Here is a 13,250-nt window from a genome sequence, read left to right on the forward strand (position 1 = left end):
TCTCTCTCTATCCCTCTCTCTCTCTCACCCTCTCTCGCCTCTCTTTTTCAATCTCTCTTATCCCTTCTCTCTCTGTCTCTATCTCTACCACCCCATCTCTCTCACCCTCTCTCACCCCCTCTTTCTCTCACTCACTGTCTCCCACCCACTCTCTCTCTCACCCCTCCCCTCTCTCTCTCTCTCTCTCTCTCTCATCCCTTCTCTCTCTCAACATTGTCTCTTTCTCACCTATTGGCTCTCACACCCTCTCTCTTACACTCGCTGTGTCTCACCCTCTCCCCCCTTCTCTTCCACACTCTCTCTACCACCCCCATCTCTCTCACCCCCTATATCACCCCCTCTTTCTCTCATCCACTGTCACCTCCTCTCTCACCCCTCCCCTCTCTTTCTCTCTCTCTCATCCCTTCTCTCTCACCCAACCTCTCACCCCGCTCACCCCCTCTCTCTCACCCCCATTTTTTGTTCACTCCCCCTTCTCTGTCACCCCCTCTACCTCACCTCTCTCACTCCCCTTCTCTCTCACCCCCCTTCTCTTTTTTACCCACTCTCTCTCACCCTCTCTCTCTCAACCCTCTCTTTCTATATCACCCCCTCTCTCACCCCCTCTCTCTCTCTCTCTCTCACTCACTGTGTCTCACCCCCTCACCTCTTCTCTCTCACCCTCTCTCTCTGAGCCCCCTCTCTCTTTTCACCCATTTTCTCTCTCTCTCTCTCTCTCTCTCTCTCAGTCTCACCCTCTCTCACCTCTCGTTTTCACTCTCTCTTTCTCTCTCTCTCTCTCTCTACCACCCCATCTCTCTCACCCCTCTCTCATCCCTTCTCTCGCACCCCCTCTCTCACCCCTTCTCTCTCTCTCACCCCCTCTCTCACCCCTTCTCTCTCTCTCACCCCCTATTTCTCTCACCCACTGTTTCTCACCCACTCGCTCTCTCACCCCTCCCCCTCTCTCTCTCTCATCCTTCTCTCTCAACCTTATCTCTTTCTCTCTCACACCCTCTCTCTCACACTCGCTGTGTCTCACCCTCTCCCCCCTTCTCTCTCACCCTCTCTCTACCACCCCATTTCTCTCACCCCCTCTTTCTCTCACCCACTGTCACTTACTCTCTCACCCCTCCTCCTCTCTTTCTCTCTCTCTCTCTCTCTCTCTCTCATCCCTTCTCTCTCACCCAACCACTCACCCTCCTCATCCCCTCTCTCTCACCCCACATTTTTTGTTCACTTCCCCTTCTCTGTCACTCCCTCTACCCCACCTCTCTCTCTCTCACCTCCTCTCTTAAGCCTTCTCTCTCGCCCCCCTCTCTTTTTTACCCACTCTCTCTCACCCTCTCTCTCTCACCTCTCTCTTAAGCCTTCTCTCTCGCCCCCCTCTCTTTTTACCCACTCTCTCTCACCCTCTCTCTCTCATTCCCTCTCTTTCTATATCACCCCCTCTCTCACCCCCTCTCTCTCTTAGCCATTGTCTCTCACCCCCTCTCTCACCCTCTCTCTCTCACCCCCTCTCTCTCATCCCTCTTCCCCACTTTTTCCACCCCACCCCTCTTCTTCAATCTCTCTTTTTCTCAACCCCCTCCTCTTTCCCCACCTTCTCTCCCCCTCCTCCATCTCTCTCCTACTTTCCAATCTCCCCATCTCGCATTCCTCTCTCTCCTCCCCTGCCCCTCCTGCCTCTATCCCTCCATCCCCTCTTTCCTTCTTTAATTTCAAATGGGACTTTCTGTCATATCTCCGGTCCTCACTAATAATGCCGCAGAAGGCAAACCTTCAATCACCGGGCATCTTTACCTTACTATGTAACCAGCAGGCACTATCTACATTCCCAAAAAACCACACCCAACATTTGCTTCTCTACCTTTAGTGCCCAACTTTTAATCTTGCACAATAGGCACTGATTGCATCATAAAGATGGCTGCCGCACGGCGGCCATCTTTAAACCTGGACATGCCCAGCAGCTTAAACGCAAAGAAACCGCGAACTTCCCGCAGTCTATGCTGCAGTTGATATTTAAATGCGGCTATATGTAGTTGGGGCTTTGTGTGGGTGTGGCTTAAGTGTGGGCGGGGACACAGGAGGCCCTGTGATCTCCTATTGCTCAACCTAAAATGCCTGGGCCTATTTTGTTTAATCCCAGTCCCGGGCCTGTCAGAATGGGTGGGAAAGGGAACTAGCAACCTTTATCAACCATTTCAACCCGGAGGAACCCGTGAAATCATTTTCCGGTTCCTTTTTATTTCTTGTTCTTCTATTTCCAGTTATGTTGTTATTGTTTTTGAAGATTAGATGGTGGAAATGTTTTTTGTGTAATTTTTACATTATTAATAACATATTGAAACAGGAAAAAGTATCAATGAATGCAGTAGACCAGGTACAGGTTGGTATTTTATTGTGATACAAACTTTCAATCTTTATTTGTAACAATGTAGCAGAGTCACGATCCTGTCCCTGATCTGTTTGGTCCTTATTCCGTATATCAGGGGGTTGACGAAGGCAGGCAGCGTCAGGTAGACGTTGGACAGCAGAATAATGACATAAAGGGGGACAGACTTGGCAAACCTCTGGACCACAGCGGAGAGGACAATGGTGAGACAGAAGATAAGGAAGACGCTGATATGGGAGGTGCAGGTACTGAGAGCCTTCAGGCGGGCCTCTGTGGATTTTAGGTGAAATACAGCGTGAAGGATGAAAACGTAGGACAAGGCTATCAAGGACAAGTCTACAACCACTAAAGAAAGAGATCCCACTAATCCATAAGTAGTGTTTAGGGTGGAGTCCGAGCACGCCAACTTCACCGTCGAATAGTGATCGCAAAAAGAGTTATAAATGACGTTATTGCCGCACAAGGATAATCTTCTGTAAAGGGTCGATAAGGGCATCGCATAGGCAACTCCCCTACCCAGGCAACACAAACTAATGGCTAAAATCACGCGATTGGTCAGAATTGAAGTGTAGCGCAGAGGGTGGCAGATGGCCGCGTAGCGGTCAAACGCCATCGCGAGCAGTATGGAAGACTCAATGCAGGTGAACGAGTTGGTGAAGAACATTTGGGTTAGGCAGGCCTCGTAGTAAATTTCTTTGGAGTCGAACCAAAGGATGGCCAACACCTTGGGTGTGGTGGTGCTGGTGACAACAAGGTCTACGGAGGACAGCATGGAGAGGAAGATGTACATGGGCTCATGGAGGTTCCGGTCTAGTCTGATGATGAACAGGAGAGTCAAGTTTCCTATCAGCGAGATCGCGTACATCAAGAAGAAGATGAAAGCTATGGAGACGTAAAAGGTTTCAAGGCCAGGAATTCCAAGAAGTATAAAATATTTCGGGTGGGAGGAGGTGAGGTTCAACATTTTCGTTTTAGATTTGTGGTCACCTGTAAACATAAAAGGGGTTTGCGAATTAGACCTTCTGTATCTTTGAGGAGTGAAACCTTATTAAAAGATTCTATTTCTATCCGTCTTGGAGACCTGAAACAAGATAAAACTGAGGAAAACCAAGCCCCTGATCTCTGTTGTTGCAGAAAAAAAAAAAAGAAGAAGATGAAACCTATGGAGACGTAAGAGGTTTCAACACCAGGAATTCCAAGAAGTATAAAATATTTCGGGTGGGAGGAGGTGAGGTTCAACATTTCGTTGTAGATTTGTGGTCACCTGTAAACATAAAAGGGGTTTGCGAATTAGACCTTCTGTATCTTTGAGGAGTGAAACCTTATTAAAAGATTCTATTTCTATCCGTCTTGGAGACCTGAAACAAGATAAAACTGAGGAAACCAAGCCCCTGATCTCTGTTGTTGCAGAAAAAAAAAAGAAGAAGATGAAACCTATGGAGACGTAAGAGGTTTCAACACCAGGAATTCCAAGAAGTATAAAATATTTCGGGTGGGTGGAGGTGAGGTTCAACATTTCGTTGTAGATTTGTGGTCACCTGTAAACATAAAAGGGGTTGCGATTAGACCTTCTGTATCTTTGAGGAGTGAAACCTTATTAAAAGATTCTATTTCTATCCGTCTTAGAGACCTGAAACAAGATAAAACTGAGGAAAACCAAGCCCCTGATCTCTGTTGTTGCAGAAAAAAAAAAAAAAAGAAGAAGATGAAACCTATGGAGACGTAAGAGGTTTCAACACCAGGAATTCCAAGAAGTATAAAATACGTAGGGCGGGAGGAGGTCATGTTCAACAATTTTTTGTGGCCAACTTTATTTCACCTGCAAGAAACATAAACATGAGAGGTGAAAAATTCTTAGATTACTTGTAGGTTTAAAAAAAAGTGCATCATTATTTAAATTGGAGAAGCCAAGAAAACTAAGAACCCAAACCTACCCAAAAGCCGTTGACCAATGGACAGGGACTGGAGGAAATGGGATAACGCAAATCCACTAGGAAACTAAAGTCGGGAGTTCGTGGAGATAAATGGATGATATCTGGTCATTGTGCTTGCCTCTTGCCGTGTCGTGGGCCACACATCTACTGTACATTATTTTAGGGAACGGTCACATGGGTTAATATTCATGCTGGAGGACAACAGACCTTTGCTGATCATCTAACATCTGACTGTCTATCAGCAGAGAATAACATTTGTATCTACCAAATGTATAAAGAAAAAAAAGTCTGATTTTGCAATTCTATTTGTTTTGTTGAAGTTGATGCACAGCGGGGCATTTTTTTTTTCAGTGGAAACGCGAGGAAATGTGTTACGACACCTCAAACCTGTCCTAGAGGGTCTATTAATTCTGACTGATGGGGGATCTATGGTCGCTGGTGGGGATATATATATGTATTGTTGTGGGGGTCTATTGTAGCTGGTGGTGGATCTATTGATGCTGTGGGGGATCTATTGTTGCTGGTGGGGGGTAAACTTTTTCTGGGGGGGTCAACTGTTGCTGGGAGGGATCTACTATTGGGGAGATCTATTGTTTCTGGTGGAGGTCTATTGTTGCAGGGGTGGATCTAGTGTTACCGGGGAGGGAGTTTTGTTTTGGGGGGTTTATTGTTGCTGGAAGGGGCCTATTGCTGCTGGGAGATGTTTTGTTTCTGACTGGGTCTATTGAATGGCAAGGGTGAATCTAGTGAGGAGTTTTGTTTTGGGGGGTTTCTTGTTGCTGGAGGCATCTACTGTTGCTGGAAGGAGTCTATTGTTGCTAGCTGCTGGGGATCTATTGTTTATGGGGATATGGGGAGAAATCTAGTGTTGCTGGGGGGGGGGGGGTTATTGTTGCTGGAGGCATTTTTTGCTGCTGGAAGATCTGTTTCTGATGGGGATCCATTGGTGCTGGATAGGGATGGCTGAACGGTTTGGCCCTAGCATGAGTTTGGGACGAGCATTTGCCTGTACGCCAAACACCCAAATTTGCAGGGTGTCAAACCCTGCAATGTATGGAGTGCTGCACAGTGCATTCTGTGCCCCGATTGGGCCAAGCTTTGCCCAATCAGCGCGCAGTGTAAGCTGGTCATTAAGGAGCGGGACCAGGAAGCTGGTTGCTGCGTCCTTAACAACCAGTGAGTCATCAGCTGTCAACGGGTTTCCCCACTGACAGCTGAATAAAAAAAAAGATTTCGGTACAAAAAACAAAACAAAACAGTGCCCCCCCCCCCCCCCATTACATACCAGGCCCTTGGGATTTGGTGGGAAACGCCAAAATGTAAAAAAAAATGGCATAGAATCCCCCCAGTCCAGGGGAGGGGGCAAACGAGCACCCCCGTCCTTCCTGAACCATACCAGGCCACATGCCCTCAACATGGAGGGGTGAGTGCTTTAGGGCAGGTGGGCTCTGCGCCCCCCACCCCAAAGCACCTTGTCCCTATGTTGATAGGGACAAGGGCCTTATCCTGACAACCCTGGGCTGTGGTTGTCGGGGTCTGCGGGTGGGGGGGGCTTATCAGAATCAGGGGGGCCCCCAAATCCCACCCCCCCATGTGAATGGGTATCAGGAACATAGTACCCCTACCCATTCACCAAAAAAGCGTAAAAAAATAATAACCACGCAAGAAAAAAAAAAAAAACGGATTTGTCCCTCGATGAAAATCCATCGTCAATCACGACGCCCACCGGATCCAAAAAATAGACAAAAAAACCCGCTCTGCTTCCTGGGAGGCCTCCTGATGTCTCCCCTTTCCTGACATGCCAGGCTGTATGCTCGGATAAGGGTCTGGTATGTTTTTTTTTTTAAATGTTGGCGTGGGGTTTGCCTTAAAATCCATACCAGACCCGAAGGTCTGTATGGACTAGGGGGTGGGGGGGGGGGGGGAGGACCCTACGCTGTTTTATTTCTTTTTTTTAATTAATTGCTGGGTGTCGGCAATTGATAAATTGCATATATTTATCTAATTTTTCTAGTCTTTTCATTAACTCCCCTGAGAGTTTAACAAATTCGGGGTTCGTTTTTTAACTCCAATTTGTCTTTGACTTCTTTGATTTGATTATCAAGCGTTCTCATCCTTCTCTGTTTCCGTTTTAATAAAAATTCTAAAAGTTCTAAACCTTTGGCATTGCCTAGGTCGCACCTCTAAGACCCTGCAAATCTGGGTAGGAGAGCACATCCCCAATATTAAAAAAGGGATCACCACCCAAAGTGTCTCAAAACACTTTAAATTGGTGCATAATAAGGATCCCGGTCCACTTATATTTTGGGGTATCGAAACAGGTGGAAAAACATTGAAGGGGTGGTCAATACATCAGACAACTCAGTAAAAGGGAAACCTTCTGGATTTATGAGACCAAGGTTATCTGCCCGAGTGGTCTGAATGTTGACTTCAACCTGAATTGCATTCATCAGTAACTTGTAATATGTATCCTTTTAGACACTTTAGGGACTATCAATAGAAAAGACGCAACCTGCATGACTTTTTATGCTATAGATAAGATCAAAGGCCATTGGAGAGGTGAAAATAAAAGAATCAAGATTTCACAAAATGAAACCAAATGGATTTTTCAACTAGACACTCTCCAACCAGCAGGGATGAATATTGATGTGGACCTAAACTGTTTTCTTACAAATTTTTGAGTTGTAATACCTCTTTGGTCCCTTATTTTACATCACACTTATCTTTAGATTTTGGAAACCCCCATGCATTACTGTTGAAAGAACAGCTCAAGGCCTTTTTTTCATTGTATCTGGGCAACCAATGCATTGGGGCTTTCAGACCACATCATACCAGACCCCTGATTAGAAAGTAGTGAGGTGCATATGTATTTTTAGGGGTTATCCCTTTTTTTTTGAGGGTTGTCTCTCAAGGGGGTAGCTCCTGTGTTAGTATCCAATTACCTCCTTTTGCCAACGAGGGGAAGGCTGTGCATGGGAGGCCTATGACTGCCCACCCACAGCCCTGCCCCATATAGTTACACATCTGACCCTACATGTATAGTTTAAGATGTAGCATGTCCTACCCATAGCTCTTGGAAGGAATCCCTTTATTTGGTATATATAATATATTATCTGTAGATCAACACTCATTCTTTTATGCACTTCTCGTTTATGTGAATGGATGAGATGTGTTGCATATAGGATTTCTGGGACACTCATTACTATTATTATGCGCATTTTCTTTTTTATTATATTTGATTGTTCGTTGCTGTATAGTCACTTGATTCATATTGCCTAATTTGGTAATTTGACAATTTTTTTTGCTAATGAGAGAGCATAAGGAAGTTTGACATCATCAATTTTCCTAAAAAAAATAGGGTCCCCCCTCCCCCAGGTCGTTTCTCCTTTTTCCTCTCTTTTCTAACGATACACATTTTTAAATAATTGTTTAATAATTATCTTCTCTATTAATTAAGTTCCCATTTTTTCAGGATTCATCACTTCCTCCCCCCCCCCCCCTCACCTTATAGAGGTTATGTTTCGATATTTTTATAATTTTTTTACCATTTGATTTATTTTATATATATTGTTAATATTTACATGGTGTGCTTACTAAATTATCAGCATATAAATAGCAATCATTTTAGCATTTTATCTGATTTTAAACTTGTTGGAATTGTAGCAGAATAATGTGTTTAAGATGGTAGTATGCGGTGACCCCAGTTTGAAGACAATGTAGTGACACGGATTGGAACTATCTTATAGCTCCTTCTCTCGCAACAAATGACCACTGCTCATGAATGCCGGGCATTTTTTTAGATAATATTTACCAGGATTTGCTGTAGTGGCAATTTTAGCATCAGTCGTGGTTTATATACATATCTTTTTGAGGGATAACATGGCTGCTAAGTTACCATAGACTTCGGCCTTCAATATCACATCCAAAATGGCCACCGCTAGGGATGAGCCGAACACCCCCACCCTATTAAAGTCTATGGGACTTGAACGTTCGAAATCAAAAGTGCTAATTTTAAAGGCTAATATGCAAGATATGCAACAGACAACACCAGCAATAAGGGGTATCTTCAGGTGTATACTGTGCTGGAGGCACAAAACACCCACTTTAACTCCTGCAGATGGCTGTATTAGAGAACACCAGCAATAAAGGGTAGATACAGGTGTATACTGTGCTGGAGGCACACAACACCCACTAACTCCTGCAGATGGCTGTATTAGAGAACAACAGCAATAAAAGGGTAGATACAGGTGTATACTGCACTGGAGGCACACAACACCAGATGGCTGTATTAGAGAACACCAGCATTATAGGTATACTGCACTGGAGGCACACAACACCCACTAACTCCTGCAGATGGCTGAGAAAAGAACGCACTGTTCCTGCCTATCTTGCTCTTTCCCTGCACACCGGAACACACTACACAAGGCCGTCGCGCTGGCGGCCTTATATAGTATGGGGCATGTACTAAACCCCCTGAGCTATAATTGGCCACAGGCATCCTGCCTGTGGCCAATTATGGCTCTCCTCGCTGCCGGCACTGTGATTGGCCAAGCATGTGGGGGTCACAGTGCATGCTTGGCCAATCACGAGCCAGCAATGCACTACAATGGCGCAGTGCATTGTGGGCCGTGAGCGCCACGCGAATTTGGTGCAAACGGTCCACAAAGTTCTGAATTCGCCAAACAGACGAACGGCCGATGATCGAGTCGAACACTGAGCTCATCCCTAGCCACCGCTAATCCAGCGCAGGCGTTTTTTGGACATTTGTGATAGATAACATATTATGGGGAGCGTTGTCTTAGTGTGGACTTCGGTCCTCAATGTCTCAACCAAAATGGCCGCCACCAATCGTCTGTATGACGAAATGCGCAGAACGTCTTTGCGTCACTTTCCGGTCAGGGCCGAAAAAAGGGATTCTGACGGCATCCATCTGTTTTATGTCATGCTTTAAATGTTTGTATAAATTGTGATTTTAAACATTGCTACACAGTGGCATATACTGTGACTGTGCAGTACCCATGGGGGGGGGGGGGGTGAGGGCATATGGTGAGGGCATTTGGTGAGGGCATATGGTGAGGGCATTTGGTGAGGGCATATGGTGAGGGCATTTGGTGAGGGCATATGGTGAGGGCATTTGGTGAGGGCATATGGTGAGGGCATTTGGTCAGGGCATTTGGTGAGGGCATTTGGCGAGGGCATTTGGCGAGGGCATTTGCAATAGGAGCACGGATAAGAATCACCATCCCCAGTTGTCACTTAAATGAGAAGATCCTAAAAACATACTGATAATATTTTTTTCAGTAAAAGCACTGGACACTTTTTTGAACACAAGTCACTTTGTTTGGTTGCTTTACTTGCACATGAAGAGATTGTGATTGGTTTACCTTGTTATATATTTTTTTTTCATTAAGATTTTTTGTTACAAAGTTAAAAGTGTAGGTAAGAATTGCATTAACCGTACAGGACACCCAACCCCCTGGGTCTAGTAGCTTTGCAGGCTGCTGGACTTGATCAGTTGTTATCATTATTTTGTGAGCCCACCTGCCAGAGGGTATAACACATTCCTCATTGGTCCATCATTGGACCCACAATAATTGCGCCAGCACTTATTTAAGACACATTCTATATATTTTCAGCACTACACACCTTTTAGAGGGTGTAACACACATTTAATATTTATTTGGTAGTAGTGAGTCTTCCAGTCAGGAGGTGTTCTTTATTACCCCTTATGCCGCGTACACGCGGTCGGAATTCCGGCCAGAAAAAGACAGATGAGAGTTTTTCACCGGAAAATGTGGCCGTGTGTGTACGCTCCATCGGAATTTAGCTATCCGAATTTCCGCCAGCCAAAAATTGATAGCATGTTCTCAATTTTCCCCGACGGAAAAACTTTCTATCGCTAATTACGATCGCGTGTATGCAATTCCGACACGCCAAAAATCACGCATTGCTCAGATTCAACTACGAGACGCAAGCTATTGGCTACTGGCTATTGATCTTCATTTTTTCTAGTCCCGTCGTACGTGTTGTACGTCACCGCGTTATAAACGATTGGAATTTGATGTGACCCGTGTGTAGGCAAGACAGCTTGAGCCGAATTCCGTCGGAAAAACCATCAGAGCTTTTTCCGACGAGAATTCCGATCGTGTGTACGCGGCATTAGGGTTACCTACCGCCCATCACAGTATATAATCACACTCTAAGAAGGTATAGCACACTACTTTTTGGCAATAAGGATTTGGTTATACGCCAGGGCTGGACTGGAACAAAAATTTGGCCCTGGACTTCATCCAGACCGGCCCACTTTAATTTTGAAAACACACAAAAAACAGTATATAAACTGCACGCAATTGCGCAAAAAAACTCCTAGAGAGCCCCCCCTTACATCAGGGTCCCCAGAGAGCCCCCCACTTACATCAGGGTCCCCATATAGCCTTCCCCTTACATCAGGGTCCCCAGAGAGCCCCCCACTTACATCAGGGTCCCCATATAGCCTTCCCCTTACATCAGGGTCCCCAGAGAGCCCCCCACTTACATCAGGGTCCCCATATAGACTTCCCCTTACATCAGGGTCCCCAGAGAGCCCCTCTTACTTCAGAGTCCCCAGAGATCATCCGTCTTACATCAGGGTCCCTAGAGAGCCAACCCCTTACATCTGGGTCCCCACAGATCCCCCCTTACATCCGGGTCCACAGAGAGCCCCCCTTAAATCCAGGTCCACAGAGAGCCCCCCTTAAATCCAGGTCCACAGAGAGCCCCCCCCCCTTACATCAGGGTCACCAGAAAGAGGGCAGGTAGTGGGCCAGGACCCTGTGGTTGGGGACTCCTGGACTGACTCGGGGCTATGGGCCCCAGATTCAGGGCTATAGCCCCAAAAGTCCCCCCCCCAGCGATGCCACTGGCTGCCACTGAAACTGGTACACTGAGCCATCGGCCCACCGGGAAACTCCCTATAGTCCCTATGGCCAGTACATGCCCATTATACGCCTTCACCTAGTTCTCACCAGCAAGATGTTGGGTACACCACCATAGGAATCACACTGGTTTACAGATACATGGTGCTGAGGGTGTAACACATTAGCACCTTTTTATAAGTACCATGGCTTTCACATCTCCTGTCTCCATCACCTTGCTATAATATCAACGTATTGAGGTCAAATGATTTCCACTTTCAAAAATGTTAGTGTTGCGCCATGCAGAGGGTGCAACACATTGAATAGTGATATCCATTTTTATAAGGTGTTACACCTTGTAAAGGGTGCATAGACTGAATATCAGCATCTCAACCCAGCCAATGCCCTTTGGTTTGTGATGCACTCTGCAGAGGGTACAACACAACACTACCTTATCAGGTTTTAATCTTGAACACCTAACCAGCGCCACACCTACACCCCCCTTTTTACTTATCTCGGTGTACTTCACCCAGGTGATGGTATATTTGTAGGGGCAGCAGTTCTTCTTAAGGCCTATCTGCTCGCACGTGTTTTCTTTTTGCGCCGATTATACCCCAATTTATTTATTTTTTCTCAGAGTCTGCAAAAGACTTGAGACCGGGGCGGAGGTTCCCCTTCCAGCAGGACAACGACCCGAAACATCCAGCCAGAGCTACAATGGAATGGTTTACATCAAAGCATATTCATGTGTTAGAATGGCCCAGTCACAGTCCAGACCTAAATCCCATTGAGAATCTGTGGCCAGACCTGAAAATTGCTGATCACAGACGATCTCCATCCAATCTGACAGAGCTTGAGATATTCTACAAAAAAGAAGAAAGGGCAGAAATGTCCTCTCTAGATGGGCAAAGCTGGTAGAGACACCCCCAAAAAGACTTGTAGAGAAAGGGGGTTCTACAAAGTATTGACTCCGGGGGGCGCCATACAAATGCCCCCCCCCCACACTTTTCACATATTTATTTGTATCATTTATCATTTTCCTTCCACTTCACAATTATGTGACACTTTGTGTTGGTCCATCACATAAAATCCCAATAAAATATATTTATTGTTTTTGGTTGTAACAACATGTGGGGAATTTCAAGGGGGTATGAATACTTTTTCAAAAAACTCTACAGAACATTTAATAAAGTCTTTTGAAGAATATATATATTTTTTTTAATAGATACAAATGTGTCATTCTTATTTCCTTTCTCTTCAGAAGGTTATTAAATGATTATTATGTAAAACAATACATGAACAGGAGAGGAGATAATAGTACAACGTTACATTGTGTCCCATGTGTGACGTCACTTCCTGTACATTGTACGCTGTGCTGGCCGCACTCTCTCCTATTCTACCTCCTTATCATCACTTTATTGTTTGTTCTCCTCTCCTTTCTCTGTATCCCTCGCTTTATACAACACCCCATAATAACATAATATTAATATAATCATATCAAATAATAATAATCATATAAAATAATAAAAATAAATATAATAATAATCATATAAAAAATAACTATAAAATAATAAAAATAAATATAATAATAATAATCATAATAATAATCATAATAATCATATAAAATATATAACTATAAAATAATAAAAATAAATATAATAATAATCATATAATCATAATAATAATCATAATAATCATATAAATAATAATAATAATAATAATAATAATCATCATCATATAAAAATTAATAATAATCATATAAAATAATAAAAATAAATATAATAATAATCATATAATAATAATAATCATAATCATATAAAAAATATATAACTATAAAGTAATAAAAATAAATATAATAATAATCATATAATAATAATAATAATAATCATATATATTAAAAAAATAAATAATAATAATAATAATAATAATAATAATAATAATAATAATAATAATATAAAAAATAATAATAATATAAATATAAAATAATAAAAATAAATATAATAATAATCATATAATGATAATAATGATAATAATCATATAAAATAATAA

At 43.7% G+C, this 13,250-nt stretch overlaps 1 protein-coding gene across 1 annotated transcript; it reads right to left on the bottom strand.

The window, feature by feature from the left end:
* Positions 1 to 2,358: 2,358 nt before the first annotated feature.
* LOC143956733 (olfactory receptor 52K2-like) lies at positions 2,359 to 3,524 on the bottom strand. Its single transcript, XM_077466923.1, has one exon. The coding sequence runs from the start codon at positions 3,369 to 3,371 to the stop codon at positions 2,403 to 2,405; it is 969 nt and encodes a 322-aa protein (XP_077323049.1). The 5' UTR covers positions 3,372 to 3,524; the 3' UTR covers positions 2,359 to 2,402.
* Between the last annotated feature and the right edge of the window lie 9,726 nt (positions 3,525 to 13,250).

This window comes from Lithobates pipiens, unplaced genomic scaffold (assembly GCF_037356315.1).
Source record: "Lithobates pipiens isolate NorthernLeopardFrog02 unplaced genomic scaffold, aLitPip1_a1.2 Scaffold_41, whole genome shotgun sequence".
NCBI classification, from domain to species: domain Eukaryota; kingdom Metazoa; phylum Chordata; class Amphibia; order Anura; family Ranidae; genus Lithobates; species Lithobates pipiens.